Here is a 23,206-nt window from a genome sequence, read left to right as displayed (position 1 = left end):
GAGTGAGGTAGAGGAATCTCAAGGCCACAGCATTGCCATGTGTGTGTGTGTGTGTGTGTGTGTGTGTGTGTATGTGTGTGTCTCCCTGGTGTTTTTTAAAAATTGAATGACATTCCCTGTGCAAATGTGGTCGATGCTTAATGCATCATGTTTACTAATATAACTGGGTCCTCCCTGTTGTACCATCACCAAGAAACAACCCCCTCCCCATAATATTGCAAAGGATCATCCTTAAATCTCAGGTTTTGATACTTGGGTTCTTAGAGCAGTTCTGACCTGGTGGTGCTAGGTTTGAGAAGGAGGAGATACTAAGAATATCTAGAATTGGGTCAGCATGAGAAAAATGATTTTGAAAATCTGAGATCCCCTCCCTGCATTTTTCTAGTATCTCCAGTGGACACTGAATTCTACCTTGTCATCTTGAACAACATCTGTAAACAGAATGGTGGAAAATGCATTTCCTTTGCCCCAGGTAGTAAAATGCCTTAAGCTGACCCAATGCCTGACCATCACACCATCCATGCAAATATGTGGTCTGAGGTGAATTCTTGAATAGTGGAGGGTTGTAATGAAATCTAGAACCCCTTCAGTTTTAGCTGGATCAAACAGAGAGCAACTCATTGATAATTGCTTTGCAAAATCAGTAGTGTAGGTGTGTTCCCTTCAAGAATGACTATAGGAATGGATATGTGCTATTCCATTTAGCTTCTCTAAATAAGATAATGCCTATGGCCATGACCTAGAACTGTTTAATCAAGGGGGGGGGGGCGGTCAGTTTTGTAGGGTCCACACCATAGGAAGAGGTAACATAGAATAATTTAACCATCTGTCTCATGTCTGAATGATTTCTGCACTGTCAAAGCAACGCAGAATGTCGTGTTGATATGGTGCCAGTTTTGGCCATGGTAAAGTATAGCTGAGTAGGAAGTATGGGGTTTGTCTTTGAACATGTCCATTGTTTATTTTGTTTTAGGAGACATGAAAGCTGAAAAATATCACATTTGATCTGAGTAGGATGTGGACGCATGAACAATTTCTTCTAAAGAATTGAAAAAGTGTATGTGTGTTTTTTGTGGTTCTTATAATTCTTCAGTCCATTGGTTGAACTCAGTGTTAAGTAAGCTTATCAAGATATCATGGAGAGGAGGAAAACAAGACCAGTATTTTTGGCCTGGGGTCCCTAGGGTCCCACACCCTCTTGGTTTTTTCATGTCCAGGGAGGTATGATTTCACAGCTGACTTGATGAATGGTAGTGGATTCAATTGTGGGCTTGAGACATGTAAAGGTTCCTTCCCCACCCAGCTGCTCGGGTGACTGTCCAGTTGACGTCAGAAATTTTTACTTCATCTCCTGGCACCGAGACGTTATATTTATAACAGCACCAGTAGCAGTGAAACTGGAATAGGCGTGCCCATCTCCTTCATCCCCTCTTTTTTTCTTCATTTGCTTTTAAAACTCCCCTTAGGAGTGTATGAGAGCAATTTTGCTGCTTGTCTTCCCAGGGCAAGAAAATAACGACAGGAGTGGAGATTATTTGCTGACTGGAGCAGTCCAGGTATTTCCTTGCTGTAGTCTCTGCTGCTGAAGAAAGTTCCTCTCCTACTTTTGAAGAAGAACAGAATCAAGGTAAATTGATACCAAAGCTATCAGTATGGTGCCTTTAGAGCACTAGCTTTTGACCAATGAGTTAAGGTGTGTAGATCTTTTTCAAACAGGAACATACTGAAGTGCTGCAGATTTCAAGTTAGTTTAGATTTTGGGTGTAATGCCAGAGGAATGAAATATGAGTTCTAAATGCATATCTTGAACGGCTTCCAAGATCTTCCCAGGTTACGAACCTCTGGGGAAGCATCTCAGAATGCCATGATGTGTTGTAGGTAGAGAGCTGGTATAGAGACAAGGATTCAATCCAGCTTCAGCCAAACATTCTCTTAATCTCAGACTCACCCACTTCAAAGTATTGTTGTGAAGGTAAAATAAGATAACTTCAGGTACACTTCTCCAAGCAGCTTGGGTGAAGTGATAGAGAAAGCAAAAAGACAGAATGAAAAAAAAAAAAAGAAAAGAAGAAAAGAAGAAGGTAAAATTGGATGGACTTTCCATTTGATGTCTTCTTTACATTCATATGACTTGATGATCACAGGGCATGTATTTCATTGTCACTTTACTTATGTAGTTTTGTACATTCATGAAATACATTTCAGTCATTTTTTTCTTAAAAATTATACAGAAAGCGATTTACAGGAGAAAAGTCATAACTGAGAGAGATCATGAGTATGTATGCTGGCAGCCTAACCCAGCCCAGGATGTGCCAAAGCTCTGTAATATCACCCTACTCTCCAAGTAGAAATTTATATTATAGTTGGCATAGGTAAGAAGGGGAAAATCTCACGCACTTCCAATTCCTGACTTTCTTCCACAAAACTTCCTTTCCCCAGCCTACTAATATATGATTATTTATTTATTTATTTATTTGACTCATAGGCTGCTTACCTTTCTGGGGGAAAATTTTTTGAAGCAATCTGTAGCATAAAACCAAGAAACTAAAACAGACAATAAAATGCAAAATATGCATATCAGTTAAAATATTTAAACTTAGAATCAGATTAATTTTTTTACTGATCTGTTTACTTCTCATCTAACACTGACCTTGGAGAAAAGCTGGTGAAGAGACGCCATTTTTTTCTGCTGCTGTGTGCATGCATGTGTATATATGGCCAGGGAAAGTATTCTTCTCTTCCTTTCCAGTTATTCACAGAGTTCTCTAAATCTTTGTCCACATTTTATCTCCACTTTATAGAAAACCAGAAAGACAGAGTCTACTGACTTCACAGTTAGCTTGGCTTTAACTTGCCAGGGTTAGAAATGGGTAATCAAATAGTGGCAGCCACAAAACGAGACATAACCATTTATTTAATGTAAGGATAGAAAGAATGTAATGGTGAATAACAGATCTGAACAAAATCAATAGTCAAATGTGTAACTAGCTGAGAAACACTGTAGTTGAGTGTTGGACTGGGAAATTCCTCTTGGTCATGTAAACCCACTGGGTGACTTTGGGCAAATCACACTTTCTCAGCCTCAGAGGAAGGCAATGGCAAACTCCTCTGAACAAATCTTGCCAAGAAAAGACTGTGATGCATTTGTCTAAGGGTCACCATAAGTCAAAAACAATATATCTAGCAAGTCACACAAAATACGGTCAATGGAGCAAAATATGGTCAATGCATAGTTTGTGACTTGCATTCCTTGACTGCTGGTTGGCATAGAGAGTGGCATTCTCTTATCAGGTTTTTACTCTTGGCAAGGTGCCAGCATGCATCCATTTTGTTGCTATTCCCTGGGGTATGAAAAGTGTAGGATTGTTGTAATCTCTGAGTTCCTTGTTCATATAAGCACACAGTACTGTATACAGTCTGTAAATTTGTTATGTGTTTTCATCTCAGAAAAGTTTGAAATAGAGTTCTTGACTTTATGCTGATTTAGTGACCTTTTTTTAAAAAATGTGTCTCATTGGCTTCCGTGAGACTTATTCTGCTGAAACTGAAGAACAGCTATTTAGCAAATGCGTTTGGTATGTGCTTTCAAACTTAATGTGATTTTATGAATTTCATAGAGTTTTATTAACAAATATAAATAGAAATTTTAATGTGAATTTTTAGTATTTTAAACGTGGAAGGATTTGGGGGTTTGGAGAGGGCAAGTTAGGCAGCATCACCCGACACTAAGGGCACAAATTCCAAAAATTTACTTGGAAGTAAGTTTAGAACTGAGCCAGCATGGCGTATTTGTTTGTGTATTGGACTATAACTCTGGAAACCAGGATTCAAATCCTTGCTGAGCCATAAAATGCAATGGGTGACCTTGGGTAAATCACACTCTCTCAGCCTCAGAGGATGGCAATAGCCAAACACTGTCAAGAAAACCCTGTGATAGGGTCACCTTAGGGTCACCATAAATCAGAAATGACTTGAAGGCACACAACAACAACAACAGCAGCAATAACCGCAACAGCAACAGTAACAATAAATTCAGAACTGCAGCTTTTGTGTATAAAATACATTTTCTTTCTTTTTTCCTTCAATAATGGTGAAGTTCATAGCTGTTCATGAATATCTAAGTGACCAGGCAGATGCTAGAACAGCCCTCATAGGAAAATTCTCACTGGAAAAGCAGTATATTTAGCATTCAAGGACCATGTTAATTTCTTTGGTTTCAGTGCCCTGAAGGCATATCTGTCACTGCATAGTAGGTGGAGAAATCTGTTTCTACTTGATGCAATGTTGACAGCTGCAGATAATTACAGTGGTTTGGGTCCAGATTCATATTTAGAGTAGAGTTATTGGGATCAATGTGACTTTCATACCTTTTCAGTGGGTCTGATCAATGTATGACTAAATCTGAGATGAACCCATTGGTTCCACAGTTTGTGGGGTCACAGGTTAACAGTGGATCAAAACATTTCTTTCTTATTATGTACATGCAATGATGGTGGTGTAGTAGTTTGAGCATTGGACTATGACTCTGGAGACCAGGGTTTGATTCTCAACCTGGCCATGTAAATCCATTGGGTCACCTTGGGCAAGTCACATGCTCTCAGTCTCAGGGGAAGGCAATGGTAAACCACCTCTGCACAAATCTTGCCAAGACAACCCTGTGATAGGTTTGCCTTAGAGTCTCCATAACTGTGAAATGACTTGAAGACACACGATAACAAAAAAATGATGGACAAGTAGTAGCCCTAGGGCCATGTATAGTCCTTGACCTAGTACATAGAGAGAACTTGTAGCACCTTTGAGACTAACTGAAAGAAACTAATTGGTAGCATGCACTTTCATAGACTTCAGTCTATTTCTACAAACTAACATGAGTTCTACAAACTAACACAAGTCCTAGTTTTATTGCAGTTTTTCTGATTGTTAAAATAAGGTTTAGCAAGGCAGGATTCGAGCATCCAAACCAGGATTTTAGCTCTTTTAGCTGTTTGTTGGTGTAGTTCTTTGATCTCTTGGCTTTCACTTTAATGAATAATATTTTAAAAGTAGTAGAGCCATTCACCATAAGCCTACGTCTCATATTCCATGTTTGAACAAGTAATTTGAAAAAGAAGGTTCAGTGAATGGAGCTCAAGAAATTGTTATCTTGGCCATAAAAATACAGCAAGATATTGTGATGTGTTAGTTTATCGAAGAACAGCCTCAGGATGATCATATCAGAACCTTTATTTGATCCACATTCTTCCACTGAAATGATTCTTTGAATCCATCCTGATAATGAAAGTATGTTTTATCAGATTCTTAGTCATTCTAACAAATAGAATTGCTTATTCATTTCGTTGTTGTTAATCCAAGTAGGCAACAAGGAGCAGGGCAAAGAAACCTGTGGTGGTTTTCATTCACATCTTCTTGGTTCAACACTCTGATCAATTACATCATACTACCTCCAGTATACATCTAATAGTTGATCTAATTTTGAGTTCACTATTTGGGTGGGCAGAAGAGATTTTGTGCAGGATTTCCAATAGTCAATGTACAAAGTCTCAGGTTTCTTCCATGACTTTTCCTAAAAGGTTCTCATTGTCATCTGTGTGAATAACCAATGCGAATAGACTGGGATAAACCGGGATAAAACTATGCATGCCTTGAACATGTTTTGAATACATCTGCATCATCAACTCCATCTTTATTTGCAGTGTTGACATGCGTGAACAACAGCACTCGCAGGGCTGCACATAGATGCAGTTTTGTTAAAAAACATAGTGTGAACAACAAAACTGGAATGCACGAGTGAGATTATTTGCATAGACTAACCCTCAACTGTCTAGAATAAGGTGTAGCATAAACTACATTTACATATGGGGAAGTAGACAAGTCTACAAAAGCATATGCTAAAACATCTTCTACAAAGCTAGTCTCAAAGGTAGTACAAGATCTGTTTGCATACTGATATTCCAGACTATCACAACTATGTCTCCAAATTCTACAAAATAAAGTTATTTCTTTCTAGATAGGGCCATAAATTCTGTATCCTCCCAAGAAGCTAAAAGACTCTGCTAGGTTGCTGTTTTTGCCACAGAGGCTACTTGTGTCTATAGTGATAACACTGGATTTGAGAGCAGTTCCAAATTCTGAGTTGTTGTTGTGCGTCTTCAAGTCTTTTTTGACTTATAGCAACTCTAAGGTGATCTTATCATGGGGTATTCCGAGGCAAGATTTGTTCAGAGGAGTGAATAAATAAAAAGGTACAGTATAAAAGGTAAAGTAACCTAAAAATGTTTAAAATAAACCCTTCAGGTTGCAGGGCCTCAATACATCTAGACCAGTTTGATATTAGTATCCCGCAGCTGTAATAATTGTCTGCCGGATTTTAACTATTGTTGCACAAAATCTGGCTACTTTACATGTTATATTAAAGTTGGTATTCTGAGAGCAATAAGGAAGTATAGAAAAAACAGTGTGTCCTTGGTATTTGTGCAATAAAGGTAGGATAAGTCTTGATTGGATATATCTATAGAATGAGCACTATAGTAGAATGTGCTCTGTTGTTTCTACTTGCCCAGAATCACAGGGACACAATCTGTCCACAAATAGGATCTTCTTATATTGATCTTTGAGGACGACTAATGGAAGGGCATGTACAGATTCTGCTGCTGTTGTTTGTTGCTGTGTGCCTTCAAGTTGTTTCTGATTTATGACGACCCTAAGGCCATGGGGTTTTCCTGGCAATATTTGTTCAGAGAAGGTTTGCTATTGCCTTCCCCTGAGGCTGAGAACACGTGACTTGCCCAAGATCACTCAATGGGTTTCATGACTGAGCTGGGAAGTTAACCGTGGTCTCCAAAATCATAGTCTAATACTCAAACCAGTACGCCACACAGGCTCTCCCAAACTCTGAGTCTGATCTTTTACTGGGGAATGCAACATCTTTTAGAAGAGGCTGAATATCACTCTACAAAGGAGACCACCCACTCACAGTACCTCTGTGAATCTCACTTCATTGGCCATGATCCATCTCGTTGTTGTATCTCTACAATAGTACTCAGCTGAGTAGACAATCTGGAATAGCTGGCGTGGTTTGACTCAGGAAAAGGTCACATAATAAATAATGCAAATAAACAAAGAAATAAATTTGGGAGTTTATTGGCCTGATCTGGTTTTCATGAATTTGGTGCACACTTCTAATCTTATGCTTGTCTTCTTACTCCGACAGGTTTTAAGACAAGCCATCTGCTATAGAGCCTGGGGCTCCATGGCGACCTCAGGACCTCCTAGGGGCTGTGGCAACATAAGCAGTGACTATTACTTCCTCTGCAACACTGAAGCTGATTGGGGGATTGTTGTAGAATCCTTGGCTACAGCTGGTATTGTTATCACAATCATCCTCTTGCTTGTGCTTCTTTTTCTGATCTGTAAAGTCCAAGACAATACAAAGCGAAGCCTGGTCCCCATCCAGTTCCTCTACCTTCTGGGCACTCTAGGCATCTTTGGTCTCACTTTTGCCTTCATCATCAGGCTCAATGAAAGAACAGCCCCCACCCGCTTCTTCCTTTTTGGGGTCCTTTTTGCCCTGTGCTTTGCCTGTCTCCTTGCCCATGCGTTTGACCTCATCAAGCTGGTGCGAGGAAGAAGCCCATTTTCAGGATGGGTGTTGCTGGTGATCACTATCAGCTTGACCATCGTGCAAATTATTATAGCCATACAGTATGTGGCCATCAACATTGAAGCATTGAAGAAATTAGAGGAAAACCACAGCATGGATGAAAAAAGACGTGAAGATTTTATTTTACTTCTCATCTATGTTCTTTTCCTGATGGCTCTCCTCTTTGTTGTTTCCATGTTTGTTTTCTGTGGGTCATACAAAAGATGGAAGAGGCATGGTGTGCACATATTCCTCACTATCTTGGTCTCCATCGGCATCTGGGTGGCATGGATCAGCATGCTTATGAGAGGCAACCCAGATTTGAAAAAACGACCAGAATGGGATGATCCTGTCATCAGTATTGCTCTGCTTGCGAATGGGTGGGTTTTCCTGATATTCTATGCCGTGCCTGAACTCTGTTTCCTCACGGATCCACAGAAGCCTGGTGACTACCCACCAGAAAATAATTTCTGCCAACCTAAAGTCATGAAAAAAGCCTACGGAGTAGAGAACCGAGCCTATGCGCAAGAAGATAACATACAAGGTATGACAAAGCAGTTATTTGTGCCATCTTTAGCTGAGCTGATAGATTGGCAAACGTTTTCTCTGTGAGAGAAAGGGTGCTTTGGTAAACTGGAAAAATAATTGGACTCTTTCAAGAACAGAACAGAATAAAAGAAGCTGGAGCCACTTCTACATGGCAGGGTTCCATGCTCCTGTTTGGAGTTGTGGAGTGTGAACAGATAAAACACAGAAAAACATTAGATGCCCCTGAGCTATAGATAGGTGGCCAGATTCACAATGGTTTTGCTTAAACTGCTGCATTGTTAGCCACAATGAAAGTGGCATGAAAATGCTTTAAAATTATCAATTTTTTATTTACTTCTTTCTAAAATCCATCATTTGCCTGGCAATGCTACATGTCCAGTCAGGCATAGCTATGTGGTGATGTCAAAGTATCATGGGAACCAAAACCAAGTAGTAGGAAAGATAAATGGATTAATTAATTAAGTACCTTTACATAGGGCCCAAACAATGGATTTTTGATCTGTCAAAAGAACTGCTTGTTGATTTACAGTTTCAAAACAACCCCAAAGCTACAAGTTTTTTTTCTGAAAGAAATGCCATATTTAAGATTTCTTTTTTATTCCTTGTTACAACACAGAAAAACAAAAGTAGCACACCTAAATAAATACATACCTTTACCTCGCAGTTCTGAAAAATAAAGTTTATCTTCATTGATTAATTACACCTCCCTTCACTGATTTATGGCTTTGGCTGAATAATCTACTTTTTATTGTAAAACCTTTCTTATCAAGCAACCCTTTGCCACAGTCAATCTAAATTAAAATTTATTGATTTTAAAATAACTAATCAAATCATGTCATAATCATACAATTTTAGTAGGTCCATTTATAGTGTACAAAAAATAACTCTGTACTGTGAGTATATGGTAAAGAGGCCAGAGCAGATATGAAACTATTTAATAGCAGAAGATGCCAAGATGTTCATTCTAGTCTTTTAAAGGATCCCATAACTCTCATTAAAGGTACTGTACTGGAATGGCTAAAATTTTCATGGCAAGCATTCATCATAGATTACTGCTATCTATATAAAATAACCAGCCCATGTGAAGAGCCAGCTATTTGTAGTATGTGTTCTGTAGCTCAATCCTGTGCATGTCTATTTGGAAATAAATACCTTTTTATTCATGGGACTCAGTTTCCAGAAATGTAAAGTTTATTTAGGGTTATAACTGGAGTTATTTTGTGAAAGTACATCCAACTATTGAGCTTGAGTAAGCACAAGTTTTGTCATGTGAAGAGATAAGCATTATTTACTACAATGCCAAATGTGCAGTAATTGGATCTATGGTGAACATTTGGCCACAACTATCTCCTAGCATGGGTGATGAAACCACATAAAGATATTCATTCTATGTTCAGCTGACTCACTGGAGGCTAGTCAGCAACTGTTTGAATGGATGTACTCTAGCTGGGACTGACCAAAGGGTCCCAGCCAAAGAGTGTATGAGAATCATCAACATTTTTACTACAGATAATTTCCTGGAACCAAATTGAGCTTGTATTTTTAATTTAGTAATTCTGAAGATACCAATCCACTGCCTCTCCCTCCAACCACCTGCATTTTCTTTTTCTCATTGCAGCTGAAAACAGAGATCGCCCGTATGCTCCTTATACCACTCATTTCCAGCTGGAGGTAAATAAACGGTCTTATATTTTTAGTACTGGTATAATTTGTTACAATGCAGCCTCTTTAATCAACTGGCCTAGAAGGGAATTTCAAAACACTTGGATAATTAGACATTTGGGAGGAAGAAAAGCGAGCAGATAATTCATGAAAGAATGCTTGGGGCTGTGTTGGATGCAGGAAACCCAACTAACAAGTTGCTTTTGATAAATGTGGTCTGTGTAACTGGGTGTACATATTTTGTATGTGCAAAAGAAGAGTTTAAAGGTTCATAACAGCTGAACTGGCTATAGAAGAGTCTGAGTTGTAGAATGCTTAATGTGGTTGAAAAGTAGACAATTCAACATCAGACTGAGTTTAGGACTATGATATACTGAGTGTTCATCTGTGAATGTGATTGCATTGGGGGGGGGGTAGGCATTTTATAATGGTTTCCTTCCCTATTGTATCTATTGATGTCATGTTCTCCAGTGTATTCAATGTATATAGCATGCATCATAATGTCACTGGTGACCCAAGGGCACCAAAAAGAGGCCAGCGAGAGCAATGTTCCCATGTCATACCTTCCAACTTCCATAAATGAAAACCAGGGCACATGTGGCCAAGCAATAGCATAGTGTGGCCAAGTTGGGAACAGTTGTTAATGAGGAAGAATATGCAAGCTGCAAGAGGCTACAGCAGTTGCAGTTTGCTTTTGCCTGAGTCTACTTGGAAGAGTGTGATTCCACCACTTCTTCTCCTTTCCCCCTGCTGAGTCAACTGAGTATGAACTACTCATGCACTTTGCAGCAATTGAAGTCAGATGATGACAAAGAGGAAAAGTGGCAGAAGGAGAGACAAACTGGGACATTTTAAAAGCAGCTGAAAAAGTAGAACATCAGAGGATTAATAGAGACTGTGCCTATCAAAGCCGGACAGCTGGAGTGTATGCCTTGTGGTAACAAGCATGCTCTTATATTTAGCATGGGAATCATGGTCCTCTAGACATTGTTGGAATACAACTCCCAGCATTCTTCACTATTAGCTGGCTAGGACTGCTGGGACATGCACCCTAGTAACAACTGGAAGGCTGCATAATTCCCACCTCATCGTAGCAAATCAAAGACTTGTTGTCTCTTTGTACAGGCAGAGAAAAAGACAATTGTTTGCATTAAAGTTACAAAAACCATTTTAGACCCAATCTGGCAACCCTAAATTGTGCAGGTTTACAGATTATTCAAAGTCCCCTCCCACCCCCCACCCCCATACAGGAAAGGCAATTCTACTGCAAAAAAAAAGAAGAAGCATGCAACTGAAATACACAATTAATGAAAAAGTCTGGCTTAGTGTATATTATAAAATGTGATAATTCCTTCTTTTTCTCCCCAGAATCTGGAGTCCCAACAAGATTTCTCCATTCCAAGGCCTAAAACACGGACCAGCCCTTACCAAGGGTACTCCGGAGGGAAAGGTGTCTAGTAACAACTCCACAAAAAACACATGAAAAGCAATATTCAATTGACTGAGGTGCTAGGAGCCATATGGCAGTACTTCAGTTTTATGAAATCAGGGACATAGTTCAGCACTACGGTGGATGAAGGAAGATTTCTTCTTCTTCTCCGGCTCACCTTTTTATTGTTTCTGCACATATGGCACTTTAAGCTTCTTCATTCATCAGATTCCTTCATTTAATGAACTTCTATAAACCTTCTCAGATGTTCTCCCCTCAAAAATTACCCTGCTCTCTTTTGCCACATCCACATTAGTCCCCTCTCATGCCTGCAAGTTGTGGTGGTAAGCCTAAAGCAAGTTCCCTGCTCTACATACATAGACTCATTATGCGATTTGGAATCACAATTGTACAGCATTCTAAATCACTTGTAGAGATTGTATATGTGAAGCAGGTTACCTATTTCAGACTTCCCTCCAACAATGTGTGGGTAATGAGAAGGATGGTGCCATCTTTCAAGGAAGACTAGAGAATGTGTTCGTAATTGTATAATGGGGTGATTGCCCAAATAGGGTTGTGACTTTTCTCAGTTCTATTGCATTTACGTATTCACCTCAGCATTTTGTCCAAGATTATTTTACAATATGTAACAAGCAGGAAAAAGACATTCAGCACACTTATGGTGCTTTACTCCCCAAATGACTAATCCATCTTTGACCGGACAATGCCTGAACTGACTGCATTAACTTGTATGTTTTCTCTCTCTCTTTGCCTTCCAAAGCACTGGAATCAGCAAGAATATTCAATGTAAACTGTAGTCTTTAGGTCCACTTCATGCTTTCCTGGCCATTCTAGCATACTAGAATCTGGAGTACTTTTAGCCCAGTTTTTATTTAAGCATCATGTTCTCTCTTTCTCCATAAACTCTGGTCAAAGAGCCATGAAGGATTCTGGTATGTCTCAGTTGTATACTTGCTTGATACTTGTAATGAAACCATGCTTTGTGGTTCCTTCCTTTTAAAAGCCAGCCACTGCATTGCGTGTTGATTTTGGAAGAAGATTTGGACATACTTGATGGAGCTCTCTGGTACTAATATGGCAACAACCCTTTACAGAGGAGACACAACTGGATCTACTGGGGGGGATTACTCGCAGGTCTCTTGAGCACTGATTTCTGCCCCTCATTGCTATTACTGACTACTCTAGTCAGTATTTATTCATGCACTTCTTTGCCAAAAGAACACAGAGCGCTCAGATTTCTTCTCACCAGCCATTGATGCCTGTGGAGCAGAAGTGACCCTTGGTAAACCCTTTGTAAACATTTTGTATGGAATATCTAGACTGCTGTGACTGTGTAATACATAAAGACAAATATTAAGAGCTTCAAGAATGAGTGTGACATTTTAACAGTTGAAACAATGGCTTGTTGGAGGAAAACATGAGATGAATGGAGTGAAATTTGTAATCTGTGACATGGAATTCTTCTGAGGCATAGAATGGTTAATGTCATCATTAACAAAATGGTGTAGTGGAACAATAAGGTACAATTAGAGAAAGAAATTTGGGGTGCATGATAGGGTGGATGGCTGGGAGAAATAGGGGTAGTGGAAACCTCAGGTACATCAGTCTTATGCTTATTTATCTGAGAGTGAGCCCCATTGAACTCAGTGGGACTTTTTCTGAGTAGACACATGTGATATTGCAATGTAAAAAAAGTCCCAGCATTCATTTAGATCCATTTCAGGATAAATTGTCGTTGGTAAAAACACTGGGCAGCAAGAGTGCTTCCAGAAAATTTGTTCATATCTTAGAGAAAAGAATAATATTGACAGCTAGCTGAAGAAAAGTAAACACGATCCAACAAAGTTTAAGTTCATTTACACCTCATTCTTTTTAATGGGAGAATGAGGCCTGTGCTTATATTTCTCCCACTGAAATTACTTGGAAACACAATTGCAATTTGGGCGGGAGATTCTCCTTAAATACATGAGAAAGGAGTATTAAAGTTTTCTTTTTGTGCTTATAACTATAATATTTATTTGTTTATTTCACATACTATACTGAACACAATGGTTAACACTAAATAAATAATTATAACAGAGAATGTGTCAATAATTTGTGGGTTTTTTTTGCTTAATTTGTTTGTATGAATATACTCAACAATTCCTCTCCATATCTTCATACAGAAAAAATAACAAGATTTCATTGTTTTGCACTGTATATATACAGACAAAGCCATCCATAGCTAACGCACTGTTGCATTGCTCAGAACCTTTTAGTTGTTTCTTCAGACCTCTTTCTTCCCGTGTCACTCAATATACATATAATACAAGTATATCATTGTAACACTGTCAGCACATCTTGAATGCTTATTGTGTTTCTGGTGTGTGTGTATGCACTTGTGGTTCTTAAGAAAGTCATAGATTATGGGGAGTGATGATAGTGTACTGGGTACAGAGGTTGAGGAAATATGTCAAAAGAGGCACTACAAACAAACCACCACCAAACATAGCCAAGATATGAAAACAGCAGAGTGATAAAGTGGGATAGAGGAGGCAAAGAAAAATTTGTTTATCCCAGTGATAGCGACCAGCTGAAGTAAGGAACTATATCTCTTGACAGTTATAGCAATAGCAATAGCATTTACATTTCTATTCCGCTTCATATTGAACTATGCAGTCTCTAAACGGTTTACAATCTGTGATACTGAATAATAACATAGGCCGGAGACAGATGGGCAGGAGCGCCATCCTTGGGCCAAAATTAGGGTTTGGGAGCGTGCAACAACCGCATGCTCCCAAATCTTAATATGGAGTGGCACCACCATCATGGCAGCCTTCGGTCCACATGGGGGCCACCCTGATGACACAAGCATGGCACCACATCCACATGTCGAGTGCTGCACTTGTATCATTGACACAACATGGTGTGCCAATGACACACTGATGGCAGTGCCTGTGCATGCCCAAAAGAACCCACTTTTAGCTGTTTCTTTCTAGAGCGGCAGGAGCCTGCGTGGTTTGGCTGCTGCAGGCTCCCTCTGGAGGAAAAACGAGCAGCTCCACACCACCCTTTTGGGTGGTTGAGCCCCATGGTTAGCATAAATCTGAACGTGATGGCACTTTTTAAACTGTGCCTTCTCGCTCTTCTGTTCTCAGCTTGCTACTTCAGTCCTTCCATTGAGATGACCAGCTGTATGTTTGTGTGAATATTGTGCCTTCAAGTCATTTGTCAACTTATGGTGACCCCATTAATTTTATAGGGTTTTCTTTGGCAAAGAATACTCAGAGGTGATTTTGCAAGTTCCTTTCTCTGAAATATAGCTTTGTTTGTGGTCACCCATCCAAGTATCAACCAAAGCTGACCCTTCTTAGTTTTCAAGATCAGAGGGGATCTGGTGCCTTTTGGATATTTAGGCCCTTTTATCTACTGCAAGACTGGGCCCCTAATTTAATGAAGTGGATTTACTGTTTGAAAATTTCCAAAACATGCAGTGATAATATGTGGGGTATTTTAACCCATGTTGCCTCAGTTTGTGCTATCTACTTGGCTGGCATCTTGCACTGATATCCCCCCCCCCCAGATGGTAGTGGGAGTATACATTTTTTGCATTCTTGATTGAGAATGATGGGAACTGGCCATGTACACTGGGAATATCACCTTGACAAATCCAGCTCTGGATGATCCTTGCCTGATGCATTTGATTCCCACCCACTGCATTTAAAACCCGATTTTACAAATTCAACATTAGAAGCAACTTGACTTGCATCTACCTTGCATGAAGATATCCAGAAAATGGCACATACATTGTCTCAGTGTCCTTTAGGGATGTAAATCCTCAACTACTTCATCCTAGCATGCAAGAATTAGTAATTACGATAGTATTCTCCCCACTTAGGGAGAAAATGAATACAGTACTCCTTTCCAGTAATCTCCTTACATTTGAACATTCCATAGTGTTACATAAGAATTAATCTGTGGATAAAAATGTGTTTTTTCTCCCCAGCAAAAATCCTGTTTTCTGCTCAGAAAAATAATAATCCTGTTTTACTGTTCAGAAAATATATATGTGTGTGTATGTTTGTGTAGATAGGAAATTTGTTTTTGCACAACTCATTCCATGACAGTGTAATTCTTCTGGAAATATAGGGAACTCCTGGAAAATCCAGAGGGAAACCTTTTTCTTCCTTTAGGCAACTGTTGGAACCTAGCTGACCACTACCTAGTGGCCTTCTCTTCTCTTGGCCATTAAATAGCTATGGCTTTGGTGGGTGGTGGGTTAGGAGCAGATATGGGGCAAGGGGCTCACTGTGGAAAGACGTGCTGGTTAACTCTATATCCACAATGTCCACAAAAAGGCAAGTTATATTATATCTGCACATGCCACTGACAGAATTGTGGCTGGGACATGTTGCCTAACAACTACAATGAGTCTAAGATGTTTCTCCCTAACTTCTGCTTTCTATGTAAGAGTTAAGAATTCTGTTCCTTCAGACTTGTATAGGTCTCTCTTTCTCTTCTCTCTGTGTTTTTGTCTGTCTTCATAGAGAAGGAAATTTCTGTTTTGACAAGCCTTCTGTTTGGACTTAGTCACTCAGAAGCTCTTGCTAACAGTACTGCTAGTGGTAGGAAAAGGAGGCAACTTATCTTCACTTCACCTTTTCACTATGCCTAACATGTTATTATTATGCCTCAAAACATAGAAAATTTATTTTGGGACAACAATTCAAAGAATCCCTCAACCAGCATGGCCAGTGGCTAGGAGATTCTGGCAAATGTAGTCCATAGATATAAATTTCCCAAGCTCTGCTTCAAGTACTGTTTCCAACACCATTATAATTACAGTGTTGTAAATGCCCTTGCACAGAATATGGGTGAGACAGTTGTATCCTTGGGGCCAGCTTCTAGAAGATTTATAGTTGTCCCTGCCTCTTTCTGATTCAACAAACCTCTTGGAAAATGCTCCTTAGCATATATTAGTTGTGTGGGCAAGGCACACATACAAGAAAAGCTAATTACAAATTTGTCCCGTTCTTTCATATCATTTGAAGAAAGAGGGAAATGACAAACTGCTGTTGTAAATGCCACACATCCATACTACTCACTGTCCTAGCTTGGCTGGGACACTCCCACCATTGATGTCTCGCTTTTTCAGTGCTTTAAAAATGTCTCCATTTCTCTCTCTTCCTCCCACTTTTCCTCTTTGTCTTCCTTTTGCTTTACTTGCTGCAAGCTGTGTTCAAAGTGCAAAAGTATTGTGTACTCAGTTAACACAGCAGTGGGGAGAGGAGAGAAGAGAAAAGGAGAATCTTGTCCTCCCCAGTAGGTTCTGACAATAGCAAACTTACACAGTTTTTCTTAGGTTGTCTGTTCTTCTTCATTAATAATGTTTGTCATCCCGACCATACTCCCATGTTGTTTGGCCACATGTTTCCCAGTTTTCATCTATAAAATGTTGAGGGATATGACATTCAGTTAATGTATTTTCTTAAGGAGATCCCATGATATCTCGAAACAAACACAGTCTACATTGGCTCACTTACACTGAAACAGTATAAGGGCGCACTACAAAATTAGTGCAATTTGACACCACTTTAACTGCCATGTCTCCATCCTACAGAATCCTGTAGTTTTGTGGTGCACAAGCACACTTTGGCAAGGAACACTAAGGATCCCAGGATTCCATAGGATGGAGCTACAGTATGTGAAGTGGTGTCAAAGTGCATTGTTTCTAAAGTGTAGATGCATCCTTAGTCCCATTTATGTCAATATGACATTAGAAGAACTGAGCCACTGATCCTAAATATTCTTAATATGAAAGACACCCTTTGAATATAGAAAGGCTTACCTCTGAGTACATATGGCTAGCCAACTAAGCTGGAATCACACACACTTAATCTATTTGCACATCCTACTATAAGTGCAGCAGCAGCAATGACATAGTGTTAGTTTTCAGGGCTAAGCCTTAGATCTTTTTCTTTGCAGATATTCTGTTGCCTATTTACTTCTTCATTTTTCTTCCTTTTGGAGCCAATCCCCAAGGATTTCCCACTGCTTTGCCCTACGCATGACCTCTCTTGCTTCTCATTTCATTCCCCTTGTCTTTGCAGGCTTCCACTTGTCTTCAACGTGCCTTCCTCTGTTCCCATAAACAGTGTTCTCAAGTCACCCTGCATCTCTCCCCACCCTGAAAGTCAACACGTTGCTATGCAGTGATCAAAAGTTTCGAAGGAAACTGGTGTTTGCTTTTCTTTTTACTATGGTGATTGCACACAGTAATGCATTATGTAATGAAGAATACACCCTTCCCATGTTAGAGTGCATGAGCGCAACTGGCGCATAGGGATGTTGCTGTTTTTAAAATCCTTTCCATCCAACTCAAAATATCCAGCATTAGCTGGCTAACTGCAAGGAACAATGTCAGTCACCACAGGATCTTATCTCAAGTGGTCTCAAGGATTGACTTTTCAAACAGTTTAGACGTAGGCTCTCTATGAAAAGATTTCATCACTGCACCCTCCTAGGGTACTGAAACTTGGGCTGTAGGAGCTCTTGTACACGTTTCTAAAGTCTATTCTCTTCTAAAAGGTTTAAATATAGCAAATTGTTGCATAGCAGAGTACATTTCTCACAAAATGTACAGTGAGAAGATGGGTGTGATTTCTTTCATATATAAATGTGGAAGTGTTTCAGCGATGGACAGCTGAATAGCAGAGTACATGTTTTGCACGCACAGGCAGGGCTGTTATGGTCAACCCAATAGTTTGGTAAGATTATTTCAATACCCTTCAAGTGTCCCTTTTTGGCAAAGACAGTACTTATTAATCTGTTGACCCACTTTTTCAGCTTTCTAAACTGTCCTGGTTTCATTCTCATCCTCCCACTTTCCCTCTTTGTTCTTGACTTTCTTCCATTAGAGCATACTGAGTTCTAAAAGCAAATGTAGTTTGAAATGAATTAACACAGCAAGAGGAAAAGGACAAGAAAGAGGTGGATTTTTGCCCTTTCCTGTAATTTCAATTAGAAGCAAATGACTGTACAGTAGTCTCTCCTAGCTTCCAGATTAACAAAGTTTTGCCACCCAGGCCACATTCTGATGTTGCCTGGCTACATGTGCCCTGGTTTTCATCCGTGAAATGTTGGAGGATATGGACTTTAAGACAAGGCCTAAATACCCTAACATGTACTGACCATGGCTAGTATTTTTTTTCTAGGCAGATGTTTATGGAAGGGGAGTAGGTCAGGAAAATTAAGCAAAGGCAACAACAATGGCAATGGGGGGAAGAGGAAGAAGGTACCAAAATGTATGGGTGGCTGTAGCATATTAATTTTTGCCTCAGGTGGCAGAAACTTTTGGGCTGCCATCGTCCTTGAGAAAGCTGCATTCCTAGATGGGACTTCAGAGAAAATAATGGGGGCCAGAGTTGTGATTTTTCCCCAGCTGACAGCCATTTCTTTTACAAAACCCTCAACATCAGTATGTATTCAGTGTCTATGAATTCTTCATGTCAGCAATGTTTAGGTGGAAGGAGAATACAGTATAGCTGTTTTTAACTTCAGAAGCTTTTCACTTTTCCCAAAATGAACACCTTCGATGAATCTACACTTTGAACTTTATCGCACTGTGTTCCTTCCACACGTTCTGAGAACGGAACGGAAGGAGCAGGGTCGAGTGCAGAACGAGTGGGGGACGGATTTTACCACACGCACCCGTCCTTCATTCGTTCCGTTCCCCCTCTCTTCCGTTCTTAATCCGTTCCAGAGGGGGAAATTTTTTAGAACTGTTCTGAACAGTTCTCAAAAAGCGTCCCCTCTGGAACGGAAGGGGCAGGGAAGAGAGGGGGAACAGAACGAGTGAGGGACGGGTGTGTGCGGTAAAATCCGTCCCCCACTCATTTCCGTTTCCTGCTGGGCCGGGCCGAGAACCCGGTGCGATAAACTTCTTTGTGTCAGTTTATACAGGCTATGTGAAAGACAAACTTTGTGGAAAATTAATTATGAACACCTAGAACTAAATGATTGTATCGCTCGCTTGATGAGAAAGGAAGATATTAATACTGAACAATCACTCTATGAATATTATTAGCCTTGAGTGAACTTGAGGGAAAGCACATAGTTTTCCTGCCCAGATATCAGAATGGAATGTGTTGCTTAACAATAATGATCCTTTTTTTAAATATTAAAAATGTTAAACCAGAGGAATTCAGTGTAAATTTGAGGGAATTTTCCAGGGAAGAATGTGGAGAGTGGCATTTTCATATGGCATGTTGTTTTCTCCTGCTCTCTTTGATGCCTCCCTTGCCATGCTCACTATAGTTTTTCACTCCATGGCAAATAGCAGTAGTGCAAGCAGTGCAAAATACAATGAACAACAAAGAATGGAATAGAGAGATATATATAGAGAGAGGTGGGAGGAACAGACAGACAAAACTGATGGTGTATTGCCTCTGGTACAGCATGCCTGTGTCAGAAGGAATCTGCAGATTGAGAGAGAGAAAGATAAGGAGTGGTTGGAAATAAGATGAAAGGTGGCCCTGACAATAGCAATATCAAGTACATTTCTATACCATTTATTTGTGCAGTTAAGCACTCCCTAAGTGGTTTACAATGTGTAAGCCAATTGTCCCCAACAAGCTGGATACTGATTTTAATGACCTACAGAAGGATGCAAGGCTGAGTGGACCTTGGAGCCCCTGGCTGGGATTGAACTCACAACTTTATGGTTGTGACTGGCTGCAGTACAAGCATTTAACCACTGCGCCACCTTGCCTTTCCTTGCAGGGGAATATGAGAAGGATGCATGTACTATTTCACTCATGTCCAGCTTACTGGCTTCTCTTAGGCCAGAGGTGGACAGAATGCATCTCGAAAACCACACGAAGCCTCAAACTGGCCTCAAAAATATTGCACATAAACTTCCCCAGTACCTGAAGAAAATTAACTTAAAACTCCCTAGTCCTTCACTGCAAATTGTTAGAATTCAGAGACATAACTTTTAGTCTGGAATACCAGTATGCAATGGGATCTTGTATACCTTTGAAACTAACTGTGCAAAATACGTTGTAGCACAAGCTTTTGTTGACTGAGTCTACTTCCCATGCATCTGAGGAAGTAGACCAGGTCTATGAAAGCTTATGATACAACATTTTTGTTCGCACAGTTAGGCCCTATACTGACTTGCCCGAAAGGCTGGCCTTTGGGTGGAGTCAGGCACAGCATCCTGATGACGCATGCCCTGACTCTGCCCCCAGGGCACCATGATGCTGCTTGATGCTTCAGACAGCATGGCATCACTGCTGTCCTCTGGTGCTGCATCCAAATGACGCAGAGCCGAAGGGGCACCATACAGCCATGCTGCTGTGGCTATGGCACCCTTTGGAGAGTGCAAAAAAGGAGCCACTTTTTGTGCCTCCTTTTTGCGCCCTCCAAAGGCCAGACCGGGGCCATGGCATGAGGTTGCAGCACCCATGATCCGGACAGGAAAAAGGCGGTGGCCCACTGCCCCTTAGGGGTGATCTGTAGAGCCTCTTCATCTCAAAACTGCTACAAGATCCCTTTGAATACTGAAAATTGGCAGCACACAGTGAAGTGCAGTAACACAGTGCAGTAACACAGTGCAGTTGACTTGCAGGATCAATTAGAATTATCCAACTAAATGCAAACTGTTAAATACCCTAATACAATGTAATTGACGAACACAGTAAATTACTTTCTCAGTTACCAGACAAGTAAAACCTATGGCTTTGTAAACATTTCAAAGCATTTCCTCAGTCAAGGAAGCCTGTAATTGCCGCTTCTGCTCATACTGTTTCTGTCTGTGCTACTTTAGCTCAGTAAGTTAATGTAACATTCATCATTTTCAAAATTGTTTTAGAATATAAAAATATTCTATAATGAATGAAAATCCTTCTATAATGAATTTAAAACATTCCATTATAAATTAATCTCAGTCCTATACCAATTTGCATTTTTAAAGCATTGCAATATATAATTATACTCAAATAACAATTAGGTAATTCTTAGTGGTTGTTGGGACATTGTATTTCTTAATATTTAATAGACAGCCAGCATGGTATAGTGGTTTGAGTATTGGACTATGACTCTGGAGACCAGGGCTCAAATCTTTGCTTGGCCAGGTAAACCCACTGGGTGACCTTGGGCATGTCACACTCTCTCACCATCAAAAGATGGCAGTGGCAAACCCTCTCTGAAAAAACTTGCTAAGAAAACTCCATGATAGGGTCGCCTTAGTTTCCATAAGTTGGAACTTAGTTAGTTCGAACTTATGGAAACTTAGATGCTTATTAGACCAGCGTTATACACCAGCCTCAGGGCAGTATGGGGACATGCCCTGACACTCCCCTGATGCCACTGTCATGTAGTGCACCTGAATGCATGGCAGGCCACATCACGGTGCTCCTTTGGCATTGCATCCAGATGACACAGCATCAAAAGGAGTGTAAGAAAGTGCTGCGGAGGCGGCAAAGGCGCATTTTGCCCTGTGTGAAAAGAAACAGCATATTATTGTTCCTTTTAGCACTGGGGAAAGGTTGGATTGGGTCTGCAGCATGTAATTGTCATGACCCCAATTCAGTGCTGAAAGGGGCAGCAGCAGGCTGCTCCAAAGGGGCAGTCTGTTTAACCCCTTAATTTTCATAAGTTGGAAACAACTTGAAGACACACAACAACATTTTATACTAAAATAAATATATTTAATATAATAATAATAATAATAATAATAATAAGCTTGTTCTTACCCATTATTGCAAATTTTAACCAGATCTATATCTTGTCAATTGTAATTAATAAAATTTCTTGACAGCTGTGCCTACTCCCCTTAGTCATCCCTTCTTTAGGTCTTTGGGTGCCCAGTTGTTGGCAAAATGTCACCTCAAGTGCAGCAAAACACTGTGGGAAGAGGTCGCTTTGACCCCAAGTGAGTACTAAGCTCCACAAAATTCCAGGAACATTTACACAGCATAACCACTGGATATTTCAAAAGCAAGGCCTTGGGTGGTGCTTTGCAGCACACATGACTCATCACAATACTGAAAGGAAAGGATGTGCTCTGGTATGCAATTACAGAGGCCTTCGGGGTGTGCTTTCATTCTTTAAATAGAAGTTGTCAGGCTAAGATTTTAAGAGCTTATTGGTTTTGTTTTGAGAGAAATATGGTTAGGTGGAGTGGATCGGTGTTCCCAGTGAGGCAGCGCACCTATTATCCCCACCCTTCGTACAGCCCTGTATATATGATTCCAGGTTCCGTTGGTTCCCACCCAGTGCTATAGAGACAGGAGTGGACAACTGCAGTTTTTAAGAGTACAGTCCTCATAATACTTCTTCATAGGTTGTGCCGGCCAGAGCTCATCTACATTGTAGAGCACAAACATCTGAATGGCTCAAGCTACCCACTTTTGAGTTAAAGGGATCACATGCAGCTGAGATGGGGAAGATTTCTGCTCCAAATCTTAGGGAATTAAGAACAGGAAATTGCATTCTTATTGTATATACTGTACTGAAAGTCACAAAATAAAATATAGGGATCATCTTTAGAGCATTGAACATAATGCCATTAAGGAAGGGAGGGAGGGAATTCTGGATATTAGGGTGTTAGTTTTGATAAAACAAGAACATAACTTCTTAAATTCCACAGTAAATAGAGCTATCATGTACATAATACATCTATATTGTGCTTTTCTTTCTATGAGGTCCAAGTGGTATACATATCTGTCCTCTTCTCCCCACTTCAACCCCTCAACAATCCCAAGAGGTAGATCAGGTCAAGAGAGAGTGTGTGGCCCAAGTTATGCAGTAAATTCCATGGCTCAATGTTCTCAAATTTCAGTCCAGCACCCTAACCCACAGCAGTATATTTCTTCTCTGATAAGTATAATTATCTGTCAGCTAGTGATTTCACCATCAAATCC

At 40.1% G+C, this 23,206-nt stretch overlaps 1 protein-coding gene across 2 annotated transcripts; it reads left to right on the top strand.

Annotated features, from left to right (window-relative positions):
- Positions 1-1,000: 1,000 nt before the first annotated feature.
- LOC121930323 (retinoic acid-induced protein 3-like) lies at positions 1,001-13,375 on the top strand. Of its 2 annotated transcripts, XM_042466497.1 has the most exons (5): positions 1,001-1,057; positions 1,504-1,627; positions 7,211-8,183; positions 9,807-9,859; positions 11,219-13,375. In XM_042466497.1, the coding sequence occupies exons 3-5, from the start codon at positions 7,250-7,252 to the stop codon at positions 11,306-11,308; spliced, it is 1,077 nt and encodes a 358-aa protein (XP_042322431.1). In that variant the 5' UTR covers positions 1,001-1,057; positions 1,504-1,627; positions 7,211-7,249; the 3' UTR covers positions 11,309-13,375. The 2 variants fall into 2 exon arrangements, with proteins under 2 accessions (XP_042322431.1, XP_042322429.1); XM_042466495.1 differs by lacking the exon at positions 1,001-1,057 and having other exon boundaries at positions 1,398-1,627.
- The last annotated feature ends 9,831 nt before the right edge of the window (positions 13,376-23,206 follow it).

This window comes from Sceloporus undulatus, chromosome 5, assembly GCF_019175285.1.
Source record: "Sceloporus undulatus isolate JIND9_A2432 ecotype Alabama chromosome 5, SceUnd_v1.1, whole genome shotgun sequence".
Classification (NCBI taxonomy): Eukaryota; Metazoa; Chordata; class Lepidosauria; order Squamata; family Phrynosomatidae; genus Sceloporus; species Sceloporus undulatus.
The sequence above is the reverse complement of the archived record's forward strand: the minus strand, read 5'-3'. Positions and strand labels throughout refer to the sequence as shown.

Bases quoted from the DNA above. Each gene is read 5' to 3' on its own strand.
- LOC121930323 (XM_042466497.1), top strand. From the start codon at position 7,250: ATGGCGACCTCAGGACCTCCTAGGGGCTGTGGCAACATAAGCAGTGAC. The intron at 8,184-9,806 runs GTATGACAAAGC...TTCTCATTGCAG, and splicing joins GCAAGAAGATAACATACAAG to CTGAAAACAGAGATCGCCCG. The intron at 9,860-11,218 runs GTAAATAAACGG...TTTTCTCCCCAG, and splicing joins CCACTCATTTCCAGCTGGAG to AATCTGGAGTCCCAACAAGA.